Below are 15,314 nucleotides of genomic sequence, written 5' to 3' on the forward strand. Positions count from 1 at the left end.
GACCTCATCTGGGACATGAGATGAAGGACCCTCCATCTGATTTTAAGTCTCTGCAGACCTTTCACAGATGATGGAGAGGTAAACTTAGACCGCTGTTGAGGCACCCGTGTTAACGGTGCTGTGCCTGTGTGTGTGCCTGCCTTTTTGACAGATGGCGACCTGGATGTGGTGTTCACCTCGTCCTCCAAGTGTGGAAAAGACAAGACGAAGTCTGTGTCCTCCACCATCTTCTTCCACTGTGACCCCCTGGTGAAGGACGGGATCCCCGAGTTCAGCCACGAGACCGCCGACTGCCAGTACCTCTTCTCCTGGTACACCTCTGCCGTGTGTCCACTGGGGTAAGTGGGGTGCTGGCCCACAGTGTCCCCCCCAGCCCCAGAGCACCCAGGCTGTGTCCCGAGATGAGTTGTTGCGAGGGAGAAGGTGTTGCCTGGGTTGTGACCCTGTGTCTTCCCAGAGCAGAGAGTCATGGTCCTGGAAGACCAGGGTGGCTGGTGTGTCCCCCTAAGTCTCTGCTCCAGAAGGGCCTCTGTGCCCTTGGGGCCCCGCAGCAGGGTCAGCGAGGCCGGGGTGGGGGTGGGAGTGAGCGCGTGTTCCCCAAACCAGCTCTCCTCGTCGAGGCAGTGTCTTTCCGCCTTCCCCGATCCTCCTCCTCCTCAGTCTCGTCAGCAGAGGGGTGTGCCCGCGGGGTTTCTCCCAGCTGGTGGCTCGTGTCTTCCTGGGTGTGGGTGTGGGTGTGCAGTCAGCTCCCGGCCGGGCTGGGCCGGGCCTCACCTCGCTGGGCGGGGGCTGAGCGCCGCGGTCTCCCTGCAGGGCAAGCTTAGACGGGGAGAGCGCGGGGGACGACGCCCAGGAGCACAAGGGGCTCTCGGAGCGCAGCCAGGCGGTCGGGGCGGTGCTCAGCCTGCTGCTGGTGGCGCTCACCGGCTGCCTGCTCACCCTGCTGCTGCACAAGAAGGAGCGTCGGTAAGCAGGGGAGGGCGGGGGGCCAGGCCGGAGGCGCGGAGCTGGCCCCGGCTTCCTCTTTTCCTGCGGTGACTGCCCCTGCGTCTGAGCTGTCAGGTCACGCGGCCAGACGCCCCGTGGGCCTCAGCCTGACCCCGCCCTGTTCCCAGGACATGGCTCACTGCACATGTCCCCACATGAGCTGACCACCTTCTGATCGACTGACCCCTGCCCTAAAGAGGGGAGCATTTACGAGGTGCCGGCTGTGACCTCACCCCCATCCATAGTTTCCCCTTTGTGGGGTGAAAGGTCTTGTCACTCACGGGCAGGGCAGCGTGACTGTCCAGCGGGTTTCACGTCACCCATGAACGAGGCTCAGGGCTCTGCGTGTGGCCAGCCCTGTCCCAAGGGCAGGGATGGGCCAGCTCTGGGGCTCCCTGTCTCCCCCCTCACCTGCCCACCGATCTAGAGGCAAATGAGAGGGTCGGAAAGTGCTGATCGCCACTACCCCGGCCCCAGAAGCCGTCATCCAGACACAGGAATCGGGCAGGAGGTCTGGATGTGACCTGGCCCTGGGTTCACCACTCAGCCCGATAATCTCAGCACAGCCCTGGGGTGGCGGGGAGGTGTGGGCTCATTCCATCCGCATGTGGAAAAGCAGGTGCAGAGGTATGCAGTAACTCACTCTGATCTCTGTTAACACTGCAGAGGCAGAGTGTGTCTTTGCATACCGGGCTTGAATCTGCTTCTCCTGATTCCATAGCCTTCCTCTGACTTGGCTCCCAGCCCTGCTGTTGCGGGTTGAGGGAGCGTGTGCTTGAGTGGACACAGCAAGCAAAGAGGGCAAGGGGGGCAAGGGGGGGGTCCGGGGCAGGGCGGCTCCAGCCTGGAGTAACTGGAACCCCCTTTCCAGGGAGATGGTGATGAGCAGGCTCACCAACTGCTGCCGCCGGAGCGCGAACGTGTCATACAAGTACTCAAAGGTAAGGCCTGCCGAGGCCTCTGGCGGCTCCCCGACCCCCCAGACACACACAGGGTCCATGTGTCATTCCGATGTTGGCCAGTGGCTGCAAGGAAACCATATTGCAGGCCTTTCGAAACACACAAAGGGGAAACTGTCTCTGGTTGCTGTCAACCTGAACACATTCTTTGTCCTTTCTTCTTCAAGGTTTTCTCATTGTGATTGCAGCTAATTTCTTGTGGCATTTAATATTCAGATCGTTTCTACTTCTGCAGAAAACACGGCAATGAAAATTGCGTGTCTCTGGCATTTGGACGATTTCCTTTGGTGGAGTTTCTAGCAATTGAGCCCAGGTGGCGTAAATGCACTCCTGGCTCTTGATTGTCCTGCCAGCTGCTTTCTAGAAGGTCTCCCTCAAGCGCACATCCACGTGGTGTCGTCCACGTGGCTCCCCTCACCTGCTGCATGTCTCTCTACCCCAGAGGGCTCCTGGAGCGGAGGGGCCGGTCCCTGAGTCCCTGACCCTGTCTGCCTCGGTCAGATCTCAGCAGGAGCTGGCGCTTGCCGCCTTCCCCTTCCTCTCCCTGCTGGGGGTCCTGTGACCTGCGGGTTTCAGCGGGGTGGTCAGACAAGGTCTTGGGTGGGCCCACAGTCCCTGCGGTATCCTGGCAGGTGAACAAGGAGGAAGAGGCGGACGAGAACGAGACCGAGTGGCTGATGGAGGAGATCCAGCCGCCGGCGCCACGGCCCGGGAAGGATGGCCAGGAGAATGGCCACGTCACCACAAAGTCGGTGAAGGCCGCCGACGCGCTCACTGCCCTGCACGGCGACGAGCAGGACAGTGAGGATGAGGTCCTGACCCTCCCCGAGGTGAAGGTGCAGCCCCCGGCCCGGGTGCCTGGCGCCGAGGGCGGCCCCCCACTGCGGCCCCTGCCCAGGAAGGTGCCCCTGCCCCCGCGGGTGGATGACCGGCTGGGGCTGGTGCGGGGGGAGCCGGCGCGCCGGGGGCGGCCCCGCGCGGCGGCCACGCCCATGAGCACCTTCCATGATGACAGCGACGAAGACCTCCTGCATGTCTAGGCTCGCGCGCGCCGGCTCCGACCAAACCTGACGGACTCCGTGATGCTTCTGTCCTTGGCCTTTAACGAAAACTGTTCAAAAAAGGGAAGAGTGTTGGTGGTGAGGGAGGAGGGGCGCCCCTCTCCGTGGGTGCGGGGAGGAGGCGCAGCCGCTGACGGCGGTGCCTGCCCTGGGTTTGTCCCCAGTCCTGGCCTTGAGCTTGGCCACGTGCGCTTGCCAAGGTGCCAGGGCCAGACGCCTCTCGGAACCGAGGGCTGCGTTTGAGGAAGACCCTTGCTGCTTTAGGCCCTGTAGGGTATTTGATCATTATATTTTAGCATTTAATTCTCTCCTCCTATTTATTGACTTTTGACAATTACTCAGGTTTGCGAAAAAGGAAAAACAAAAAAAAAAACAAAAAAAAAACCACCAACAGTTCTTTCCTGCCGGCAGGGGGGTAACCTTTCCTGTCCATCTTTAAGCGGGGGGAGGCTGTGGGCGCGCTTGGACGCTTTGAACTGGTCCACGATGTATCCTCTCAGTTAGACTCCACCACTCTCTCTTCTCCCTTTTGCTTCTGTGGCGTCAGGGCACACGCGTGCGTGCGCACTTGCGTGGGTCCCCAGTTGCCTGGGCTGTGGAGGGGGCCGCCCGCTCTCTGCCTCCCGAGTCAGTAACAGCTGCAGCTTTTGTTTTTTGCATGATGTCTTCGATCCCAGGTGCAGAGAGCACACTTATCAGTATTTCTCTCGCCAGCTGGTGAAGTCAAACAACCCACCCAAAGATTGATGTGTGTGTGTGTGTGTGTGTGTGTGTGTGTGTGCATGCGCGCATGTGCCTATGTGCGCGCATGAGTGAGAGAATGGAGTTGAGATGTCAGACTTTTTTCCAGACTTGGGGTGTAGGTCTCACCTCTTCAGGTTCTCATGATACCACCTTTACTGTGCTTATTTTTTTAAGAAAAAAACAAAAAAGTGTCTATCGACCATTTGACCTATAAGAAGCCTTAATTTGCACAGTGCGTGACTCACGGAAGTTGCATGAAAGCCAGTGGGCCAGGCTCTCGCCCCCAGCCTTGCACTTGGGTTCCCGCCCCGGGCACCGCCGAGACCGGCTGCCCGGTCTGCAGGATGGGAGGGGGGACCGCTGTCCTTCCCCGGCTGTTGGCGCCTTTCTCTGAAGTGTTTAACGAATGACTTTTCTGGCATTTATAGAGCTGTATATAGACTCAGTGGTATTCATATCCTGGAAAGCCAACCAACCCGCAGGGTTCCTGGGTTTGTACTCCCGTTTGGCTAGCTTCTTTGATTTCAACATGAGTGTATTTTTAAAAACTGATTTCTTTCTTCATTTTTTTTCCAATCAAATTTACTGTAATATAAAGTATTCAACGATTTGAATAAAAGATAAATTATTAAATGAGTGGTCCTGCTTTCTCCCCTTGAGTGAAAAGCCCCCGAGTTCACTGCTGCGTCCGATACCCTCTCTGCGCCTCCTGTCGCATTCCAGAGACAGTCGTGTCCAGGTGTCGGCCGACCCCTCACAAGTCTCCCCGAGTCTCCCCGAGTGTAGATACTCACTCAAGGCCCATGGGGGCCTCTGTCAGCTTCACCCACACCTGGTTCTTCCTCCTTCCGAGAAAGCAGACCTCAGGATGTTTATTTATTTTTTATCAAAACAGCCACTGCGAGTGCAGATCCCATGATCCTGGTACACAGCCCAGGCTTACATGGGGCAGTGAGGGGGGCTTCTCTTGCATGAATCTGGTTTCCACCTGAAATGACCAGCTGGTAACGAGAGCTTCCTGGATGTTACTATGAAGACAGGTCGAGCAGGGGGTATGATGTCTGACTGTAGACTTATCGGAGTCAGCGTCCTTCCTTTCTGCTTGTTTTCTGATTATTTCCAATTGGAGTGACTGTTCTCCTCTTGATGGCTTTACAGCATCTCTCCCGAGATGGACACTCCGGGGTCTTACAAAGGTTTACGTTGTGAGCCCGCAGTTGCTGGTTCTTGGATGCTGTGTCCAGGGAACCGTTGTCCAAGCCACCTCTTTTCACTGAGACACAGGAGCCATCTCTGCCCAGAGGGGCACTCGCGGGCCCTGTGGGTGAACTTGATGACCCTTCATCGGCGCCTCAGGCCATCTGCCCTGGTGGTCAGCTCGTGCCGGCCGCAGGGCGATGGGGAAGTGACCACGCGTGTGAGGTATTCGCTCACGCTGTTTTCTTGAGCACCTCAGTAATCTCTTCCCCTGAGCCCCTGCAAATAGACTGACAGTCTGTGCCAGCTGTGGTCATAGGAAGTTTAGGAAAATGTTCCCTGACAGCAAGTAAGAATTACAACCTTTGACGAGTCTAATTTAGTTTCCTTTTAACCAAGATTTTAAGCCCCACCTTTGTTGAGACTGTGTGTTGAATTGATGGGGGGCTGGGATAAGTGGAGGGTCAGGACAATATAGGCAAACTCTGTGCCCAGGAAAATCCATGGGAGAGTGGAGACCTGGCTCCCACCCAGAGCTTTCTAGATGCAGCTGCCTGCTAACCAGCAACCTGTGACACGCTGGCCACGGCCACCTTCAGGGAGGTCAATGGCCACCCCAGGGGAACATCTAGAAGGAATTCTTCCGTCCCTTTGCACCAGTTCAAGAAGTGGGCATGGAGGTCTTACCTTTCCTCCAGGGGTCAGGTCACCAGCAGGCAGTGTGCCTTGGGGTGGGGGCCAGGTTAGATGGATTAGAAACCCCTTCACCAGCTTTGGAGAACCCCCACGACCCGGCGGGACATGACTTCTTGGCCGACGGGGAGTTGGCAGCTCAAGGGTGGCTGAGAGTGCTATGCGTCCCTTGGGGATGGGTCACTGCATGAATCCCGGGCAGGGCAGTCCTGCGGTGCCTCTCTGGGCTACGTGGACCCCAAGGTAGGGAGCCGGGTGTTTGGGGACAGAGTGGCCAGAGGTGCTGGGGAGCTAAGGCCGCAGCATTGTCATGGAGCTTGAAGAGCCCCGTGACAGTCTCTGTCATTCCAGTCCTGGGGGAAGTGAACTGTTTTCCCTAAAGATGCAGGGGAAGGTCAGAGTCAAGCTGTGAGTTATTACTCACATTTCTTTGCTTCCTCCTGGTAATGAGCTATGGGCTTCCCTGATAGCTCAGTCGGTAAAGAATCTGCCTGCAATGCAGGAGACCCAAGTTTGATTCCCAGGTCGGGAAGATACCCTGGAGAAGGGATTGGCTACCCACTCCAGTATTCTTGGGCTTCCCTTGTGGCTCAGCTGGTAAAGAATATGCCTGCAATGTGGGAGACCTGGGTTCGATCCCTGGGTTAGGAAGATCCCCTGGAGAAGGGAAAGGCTACCCACTCCAGTATTCTGGCCTGGAGAATTCCAGGGATCTGTACAGTCCATGGGATCGTGAAGAGTTGGACACGACTGAACAACTTTCACTCCCTTTCTTCTTAGGCTGTTTTGTGTTTTGAGCAGTTGGTGAATCAAGTTCAATAAAGTTTATTTATACTGTTAATTTGGATACAGAGTTGGAGGAAAACAGAATTGAACAAATGGTCCCATCACCCCTGGACAGGGTGAGCATATAGGGGGGTCACCTGGCAGTGGCTCTGGACACCCCCCTGGAGGAAGCATCCTAGGAGCCGGCCTCACGTCCCCAGAGCAGTGCTGAGTCACGGGGGGCGGGCGCCGTGAGGGGCGGGTCCCAGGCAGGCCCTGTGACCCTTGGCTTTAGATTAAAGAAATGAAATTGATGAAACATACAGGGCAAAGAACTTTATTCCCTGAATCATGTGAGAGTGAACTGCCTCCCTGATGCCTTGGGATGTCACCACGCCCCCCCCCCCAGCCCCCCAAACAACACACAACATGGACCCTCGAGCTGTGGTGCCTCCCATCGGCTGGTTGTCATGGCAACACTTTTTGCTGAGAGGACCCCACTCAGAATCCTGCCCCCATTCACTTGCCCTGTCTTGAGTTTCCCTCCATCGGGGAGGTTGGTCTTTGACTTCCGTGACCTTGATGTGAGGTTGCCCTCCTCATCCACGATCACCCTCTGCCACCCCTGACGGGTGCCCTCCCCTTGGGGCCGGCCTTGCCCACCCCACTGCTGTCCCACTCTGCCCACCTCGTGGCTTTCGGAATCCTGCTGCAAGCACCGGGGAGGGGGCTCAGGATGAAAGAAGTCAGCCTTGAAGAGCACGTTTTGACTGATGCATTGTCTCCTAGAGCCGCGCTCCCCAAAGGGCCCCCCCGCACGGAACACTTGATCTGTGTGGTTTTTGACAGAGGTTCTGCAAACATTGGAGAGGAGTTAGGTTCAAGAAAGTTTGGAAAAGGCTGAATTTAAAGGGAAATGGCCTTTCTTGGTACGAGGCCTCTAGGAAGGTCTTTCGAAGGAGAGATGGCTGAGTGCTCGTGAAGTTAGAGTAGGGAGCGTGGCCGGTGAGTCTCCTAGATGAGGGGCGGCACATGGTGGTCCTGGGACCTGGGAGTGTGTGGACCGTCCGCTGGGGATGCTGTCACGGTGGGCGGGGCTCTGTTGTTCCCCGGACGGTCCCATGGAGCAGGGTCGTGGTGGACTCTGCAAGGGCACACAGATGGTTAACAGTGACCATGGCCAAATGGGCACTGTCTGCTTCCCACCTGCCCTCCCCAGAGGAAGGCTTTGCGCCCTGCCCCCACCATTTGGGTCCCCCCAACACCATTCTCCTTGGGGTCACAGTCCCCAAGAAACCGACCCTCAGCCCTGATGCTGAAGCGCAGTTGACCCTTGAGCAGCACAGGTTTGAACTGCATGGATCCACCTAGACGCAGATTTTTTTCAGTAAATACCACGGTACTGAAAAATGGTTGACGAAAATAAGGATATCACACGACACGGGACAATGAGATGAAACTAAAACTTTCCGTGTCCCTAAATGAAACTCTCCGGGGAGCCAGAACGCACGTGCCTTCATTTAGGTCTCATCCAGGGTGGTGGTAACACTTGGACTGAAGGGGAAGCCCCTTCAGAGACCAGACGGCCCAGAAGGGCCTCTCCACCCAGGCACGTACCACTGGGCCCTCTGCGGAAAAGCTCACCCTCCGCCCCAGGCTTCCCTGATCCGCTCGGCCACACCCTGGGCAGGAGGGAGGGTGAGTGTGGGCCCATTTTACAGGCATGAATGTTAAGGCCTAGCAGATGTGTGTGTACTGATGGAGGTGGGCTCTGAACGACTCCGAAGCCCCTCCCCGCCCGTGTGCTGTCCACACGCTCTGTGGACGTCTCCCATCCCCTCGGTCAAGGGAAGGCCGTCCTCCCAGAGGCTGGGGCCAAACGCCTGGCGCCTCTGGACCCCTTGCTGGCCCTCACACCCCACATCCAGGCCATCAGCACATCCTCCCACCTCCACCTGCAATCAGACCCTGAGTGCGTTTCTCTCCAGCCCTGCTGGTGCCGCCCTGTCCAGCCCCCAGGGCCCAGCGAGGCAGTGGCAGCTTCCCCCGTGCTTGGCTCAGACGCCCTTCGGGGGCTGCCCTTGCCGCCGGGTGAAGCCCCGGTCCCACGGGGCCCTTTATCTGGGCCTGAGACCCCTCTGGCCTCAGTCCTGCTCCCTTGGCTTGGCTCTGAGGCTGCCCCACGGGCCTCCTCGCTCAGCCTGCCCGGCCTCAGGTTTTTCCTCTCTCTGGAACGTTTGTCCTCCAGTTCCTACCTGCCAGAGCTCGGCCTCCGGCTTCCCTCGAGGCTCAGCGTCCCAGAGGCCACCTCTGACCGCTGGTTCTTAAGGCTGCAGCCCCCCACCCCTTCCTGCTCGAGATCTCCATCGCGCTCCCCACCTGCGAAGACACCGTCTCCACACTTCCCTCGCTGAGCTCAGATCTCTACCCTGAGAGGCTGGTTCCTCTGTTCACAGCTCTGTTCTCCCTGCCAAGAGCGGAGCCTGGCAGACCGCAGGCGCTCTAGTTTGCAGGGAGGGTGTGGGTGGGTGGGTTCCTTAGTAGGGCAGGGTGGTGGGTAGCTGAGGGCCAAGCCAGGATCTCTTGGACAAGGTTTCAGAACAGTGAAACCGTCTGGAGGACTCGAGGCCGGGGAGCCCGAGCGTTCAGGGCTGCTTGTGGTGGAGAAACGCAGTGACCTCCTCGTGTGTAGGAAAACCCTGGACTCCTTTCTCCCGTGAGTCCTCCTCACTACTCTCTCAGGACACTTCACTTAGGGTCACTGAATATGGGGGTTTTGCCCACACCAGGCACTAGTCTGCGATGCCAGCCAGGTGTCCCACAGTTTAACCGACTTCTGACATCATCAGCCTGGAGAGAGTCTCAGACCCCACCGGTTAAGGGCTCGGTCCCACAAGACCGTCCCCCCTCGGATGCCAGTCACGATTAGGGCCCCAGGTGACCCACAATTCTGCCCGACTTGGCTACAGATCAGGGTCCTCTGACCTCTTCCCTCTTTGGAGTCAACTGATTTGCTAGAAAGTGTTACCTGCAGTTTATGTCCAATTCTCTGTGACCCCGTGGACTGTAGCCCTCCAGGCTCCTCTGTCCATGGGATTCTCCAGGCAAGAATGCTGGAGTGGGTTGCTGTTTCCTTCTCCAGGGGATCTTCCTGACCCAGGGATCAAACCTGGGTCTCCTGCACTGCAGGCGGATTCTTTGCCGACTGAGCCACGGGGGAAGCTCCTGATTTGCTAGGGCGGCTCACAGAAGTCAGGGAAATGTTGACTTGTCCACCAGATTATTAGAGAATATGGTGAAGCATCGGAGGAGCCGGGAGAGGAGATACACAGGGTGGGGGGAGGGGGACGAGGGGGGTGGGTGGAGGAGCTGCTGTCCCCACGGACCTGGGGTGTGGATGTGATGCTCTGAACCCGGGTAGTGGGGCTCTTATGCAGGCTTTACCCCATCGGCATGACCCATGACCTACCATTTCAGGCCTTTTTGCTCAAGAGAATGGGGAGATGGGGCTGAAAGTTCCTAGTCTCTAATCACAGCTCGGTCTTACCTGCAGGCAGATGCCCACCCAGAGTCTCTTTGCGATCCCAAGGACTGTAGCCCGCCAGGCTCCTCTGTCCATGGGATTCTCCAGGCAAGAACACTGGAGTGGGTTGCCATTTCCTTCTCCAGGGGAACCTTCCCCACCCAGGGATCGAACCTGCATCTCCTGTGTCTCCTGCACTGGCAGGCAGGTTCTTTACCACTAGCGCCACCTGGGAAACCCCTAGCACACAATCATAGCTTGGTCTTACCCATGGCCAGGAGCCACCCACAAGCCCACCCAGAGTCACCTCGTTGAACAGAAGACACTCCTAGGAAGTGTCAAGGGTTTCAGGGGCCCTGTGCCAAGAAGAGGGAGGGGCGATGAAGACACAGTTCCCATTATCTCACTCAGGCAGGAAGGGCAGCGCCTGGCCTGGGCGAGCTGATGCCTTGGGGAGGTTTGCCCCCCTCTCCGGCCTCTCCCCTCCCACCACACCCCCAGTTGGTGCTCAGCCCACGTAGGGAAGTGGTTGGCAGAGCTCCTCCTGTCTCACCAGAGCAGCTGGTGCACCTCTGGGCTTGGGGCCAGCTCCCCGTGTCCACGGAGCAGAGATGAGGGTCCCGGGAACCAGAGGGAACCCGGGTATCCGTTCATCTGTTATTTGTCCCTCTTGCGTGCATGGAGGGGGGACCCAGGCTTAATGTTCTGTGTCCTCCCGGGCTGAGGTGGGGGAGGGGAAGGTGTTCTCTGCCTGCGATCCTTTGATCTTTTCTACCAGCATCTCTGCCCAGGGAGCCCACCAGGGTCTGTGCCCAGAGGGCCCCTGTGGCCCACTTTCCTGGGGATTCAGGGTGGGTGCGTCATGGTCCAGCAGCCAGGAGCCTGCAGACATAGTGATGCCAGGAGAAGTCCTTTGTGGGTCCCGAAGAAGGCGGTCATTCTACACTGGGACAAGGACATAGGGCAGTGAGTCAGTTTGGGGAGCTTGGCTCTCCCATCACCCATGGCCAGACCCTCGATGCACTCTGCTTGAGATGCCCCATCATGAGAAGCAGGTCCGATAGTCTGGCAGCCAGTGTGCTGTCCTTGTTTATCTAGATGATAAAAAAGCTTTCAAGTAGAGGATCCCTCTGGAAGAGCCTGAAAGAGACCGCTGGGAGGTTCATGGCCACCTTTGCTCTCTCCCTTGGCTCTGGGAACCCCAGTGCCAAAGAAACAGGCCCTCAGCCCAGGTGACTTCCCCCAGCCCAGCAGTCTGACCAATCATCCTCCTCCTATCCCTTCCAAAACCTGCCCTGCGGGTGAAAGATTGGTTCCAGCTGGTTGGCTTCCAGGGGTAGAAGCCAAGATGCTTAGACAGCAATTAGACTTCAGACCAGCCCATTGCAGAGAAACCCACATAAGACCCTGACCCCGGGCTCTGCGGCCGCCGTGGTCTGCTCAGAGCGATGTGCGTGGAGGCTCAGTCATGCTCACCGTGGACGATGTTCTGGAGCAGGTCGGGGAGTTCGGCTGGTTCCAGAAGCAAGCCTTCCTGATCCTGTGTCTGTTCTCGGCCGCCTTCGCCCCCATCTACGTGGGCATCGTCTTCCTGGCCTTCACCCCGGACCACCGCTGCCGGAGCCCCGGGGTGGTGGAGCTGAGCCGGCGATGCGGCTGGAGCCTGGCGGAGGAACTCAACTACACAGTGCCCGGCCCGGGACCTGAGGGTCAGTGCCTCCGCTACGCGGTGGACTGGAACCAGAGCTCCCTCGGCTGCCTGGAACCGCTGGCCGGCCTGGCCGCCAACGGAAGCCCCCTGCCCCTGGGCCCCTGCGATCAGGGCTGGGTGTACGACACGCCCGGCTCCTCCATCGTGACTGAGGTAAGAGCGGGCCTTCGCCGGGGGGATCATGATGCGGGTTTCAGGGCAGAGAGGAAACATGACGAACCCTACAGGTTTCGACCCCACATCAGCGAAGAGGGAGCAGGGTGGTGCTCTCTGAACCCCGGCGTATCAGATTCCATCCCGGGCACTATCGTTCCTCCCTTGTTCAATCCTCCGCACACTCTGGGTGTTAGAGGAGGGAACTGGGGCTCAGAGAGACCATCGCCTGCCAGGCCGAGCTGGACTGCTGGACGGGGAACCCCCGGGGAGACTGGCTTCCTCATCTTTCTGCCCCACTGGCTTCTCCACGGGCCTGCAGAATCCACTCGGGGGCCAGCGGCTCCACCATGAGTTGCGAGCCCCCCTCCCTCCATTCACGAGCTGTGGACCTGTGATAGCTCAACGCTGGTCTCTGAGGCGGTGTGGAAGCTGCCCTGGAGTCCGACTGAGTCCCAGCCATGCCCCGAATTGGCTGAGTGTTGCTGTGTAGGTTACTCAGCCTCTCTGAGCCTCAGTTTCCTCATCAGCAAACCAACGATGATGATGACCTGCTTCCCAGGGGTCGGCCGAGGACCACAGAGGTGCCGATCAGACAAGTCAGGAGAGTGGCCGGTTCAGCACCCCTGGGTGTCCAGCACCCAGCTGCACTGGGTGTCCCCTCCATAGGCCGCAGGAGAGCAGGATGGAGGCAGAGCGCTTGCCTGGATAGGTTAGGGGGTTATCTGAGCCTTTGCTTTGAGAATATCTCACTGAGAAGCCAGCAGAGTTCTTTCCTTCATGGACCCTTTGGAAAGTGTTATATACTGTGACAAGCATGGGCACTTGGAAAATGACCTCAAGGTCACTTGGTGAAGTCACAGGAGAAGTTTAGACACATTAGTTGCTCAGTGGTGTCTGACTCTTTGCAACCCCATGAACTGTAGCCTGAGAGGCTCCTCTGTCCATGGGATTCTCCAGGCCAGAATACTGGAGTGGGTAGCCATTCCCTTCTCCAGGGGATCTTCCGGGCCCAGGGATCGAACCTGGGTCTCCTGCATCGCAGGCAGATTCTTTACCATTTGAGCCTCCACGGAAGCCTTTTGGTGAAGCCACAGAGTGGAACTGTGCAGAGCGTGTCTGTTAGCAAACTGCTCGCCTGAAACAGGGAAACTGATGCCCTGAGCCCCACACGTCTAGCTGGAGAAAAGCCATGTCCTCTCCTCTGGCCCCACGGCCCTCTGTCTTGGGGGGCAGGGCAGGTGTGGGTGCCCTTGCACAAACATCTGGTCTCTGAGACATCCTCCAACCTCAGACATCCAGTTAGAGGACTCGTCTCCCAGGGGTGCTGAACTGGCCACTCTTCTCGCTGGGAATCTAGAAACAGACCTGGACGGGGACGTATTGTTCTCTGTGGCTAAGGCACACTCTGCTTGGAAAGGATCAGCTGGATGCAAGAATTCATCCATTCAGCCCTCCGTCTGTCCCCTCAGTAACCGTGTTCCGAGCTTTTCCTCTGTTCTGGCACTGGGTGTGATGCCAGGAGGGACGTGGAAGCAGCCTGTGAGGTTCAAGGTGTTTGCAGTCTCCAGGGAGCGAGGGAGGGGTGGTGGTTGTGAGAATAAGATCAGTGTCCCAGACAAGGAGGGGGACCTTGCTATGCAGCCGGCCACTGGGGTCTTCCAGCGGGATGTGGCAGGCTTTCTAAATTGGAGTATGGTTGATTTACAGTCTTGTGTTAGTTTCAGGCAAGGTGATTCAGCTATGCCATCCCAGGCTAAGTCACTTCAGTCGTGTCCGACTTTCTGCAACCCCATGGACTGTAGCCCACCAGGCTCCTCTCTGTCTGTGGGATTCTCCAGGCGAGAATACTGGAGTGGGTTACCATGTGACTTCCTTGACTCAGTTATATATACATAGATATCTATTTTTTTTTCGGATTCTTTTCCCTTCTAGGTTATTACAAAATATTGAGTATAATTCCCTGTGATATACAGTAGATCCTTAGGACGGAGTATTGAATGGGACCCAGGCTAGTATTTTGAGCTGCTAGGAGAGGAAAAAGGGTGCACTGGGGAGTGTGAACTGAAGCTCGGCGGAGAGGGGGCAGGGACCACGTTCAGGGAGCAATGAGTTGTTGAATTGACTGGAATCCAGTAGAGGGGTCATGGACAGAATGGGTGGCTCAGCTTTGGGCCAGAGCGCTGAGATCTTACATCAGGTCACCAGATAAAATGCCGGACGCCCATTAAATTTGAATTGCGGGTAAACAACGAATATTTGTTTAGGATAATTAGGTCCCAGATATTGCACAACATTTGATACTGACAGCTGAGGCTGGGAATTCAGATACTGCTGAGGACATGATTGCACTAAAAAAAAAAAGTGTTGTTTATCTGAAATTCCAGTTTGGAGGGGCACCCCGTATTTTTTTTTTTTTCCTCTAAAACTGGCAACCTTACCTTTGTGCCAAGTGGCAGTTCAGGCAGAGGAAGAAGATGGTGCTTGCTGGACCTTGGGAATGGTCCAGGCGCTGGTGGGGAGTGGAAGGGAGGCTTCCCAGAGGTGGGGAGAGCTTGAGGAGGCTGACACGGCCCCCTAGCAGGGCTGTGGACCCATGTGGCTGTCACAGGGTCAGAAAGAAGGATCGATTTAAAGAGACACAGACCTGGAAGGGGGTGGGGAGGAGGAGGTGCCCGATTTGCCGGAGGGTCCTGGCCGGGGAGGCCGGGGGACTGAGACCCTGAACAGTGAGGCGGGAACACACGGCAGCAGCAGCTCATGCATGTGGGGGAGCCTGGCCTGGGCGGGGGTCCTGGGGAGGGGACACAGCCCCGACTGGCCAACGGTGGTAACAGGGAGCGGGCTTCCAGGTACTCGGGGACCCAAGTCCTCTGGGGAGGACTGGGGGAGACAGGGGAGGGGTTGTGGGGTAGGGCTCACCTGGGAACACACTAGCGTGTTGGGGGTGGGATCCAGCTGGAGGTGAGGGAGGCGATGAGACGCGGGCCCTCAGGGGTGGAGGACCGCTTCTCCTGGACGGAACGCGCCTCCTCTGACTCACCCTTCCCACTGCTTCAGAACCACTTTAGCCTCCTCCTCTCAGTCTAAGCTGAAGCTTATTTGGGGCAGAATCCGCCTTGGTTATTCATTTCTGCAGAAATAATCTTTAACAAGGCCTTGCCTTGGACGTTGGAATTGGCTGAAGGGAAGAAGATGTGCTGACCGCTTTGAACACCCAGCTTCCCGTCCCTCCCCACCCTGAGGGCAGAGGTCAGGGTCCATTTGGGGCAGAAGGGTGCTGGTTTCCCAACTCACCTGATCCCTGGGATCACCTGGATTCCGATCCGTGATCTGCTGAGACGGAACCCGTGGGAACCTGGATTCTAACAAGAACGCTGGGTGACTCTGTGTCCTGTGAGCTTGGCCAGCCTGCTGCTCTACGGGACGTGTCCACCATACGGCCTGGCCCCCAAGAAATCCCCAGTGAAGTCCCAGCAGGGGAGGGACCTGGCCTAGGAGACCCCACCCCATCCCGTGCG

The 15,314-nt window shown here is 57.6% G+C and overlaps 2 protein-coding genes across 3 annotated transcripts in view; both read left to right on the plus strand.

The window, feature by feature from the left end:
• IGF2R (insulin like growth factor 2 receptor) overlaps positions 1-4,384 on the plus strand; it is a 101,460-nt gene extending 97,076 nt beyond the window's left edge. Inside the window, exons 45-48 of the mRNA XM_043456983.1 lie at positions 152-338; positions 814-966; positions 1,859-1,928; positions 2,579-4,384. Of these exons, the coding sequence (XP_043312918.1) occupies positions 152-338; positions 814-966; positions 1,859-1,928; positions 2,579-2,986 (818 nt within the window). The 3' untranslated portion in view covers positions 2,987-4,384. The remainder of the gene's footprint in view (positions 1-151; positions 339-813; positions 967-1,858; positions 1,929-2,578) is intronic.
• A 6,900-nt stretch (positions 4,385-11,284) lies between these two features.
• SLC22A1 (solute carrier family 22 member 1) overlaps positions 11,285-15,314 on the plus strand; it is a 36,881-nt gene continuing 32,851 nt past the window's right edge. For both annotated transcript variants that reach the window (XM_043457383.1, XM_043457382.1), the window contains exon 1: positions 11,285-11,793. In XM_043457383.1, coding sequence (XP_043313318.1) covers positions 11,398-11,793 — 396 coding nt within the window. In that variant the 5' untranslated portion in view covers positions 11,285-11,397. The remainder of the gene's footprint in view (positions 11,794-15,314) is intronic.

This window comes from Cervus canadensis, chromosome 33, assembly GCF_019320065.1.
Source record: "Cervus canadensis isolate Bull #8, Minnesota chromosome 33, ASM1932006v1, whole genome shotgun sequence".
NCBI lineage: Eukaryota > Metazoa > Chordata > Mammalia > Artiodactyla > Cervidae > Cervus > Cervus canadensis.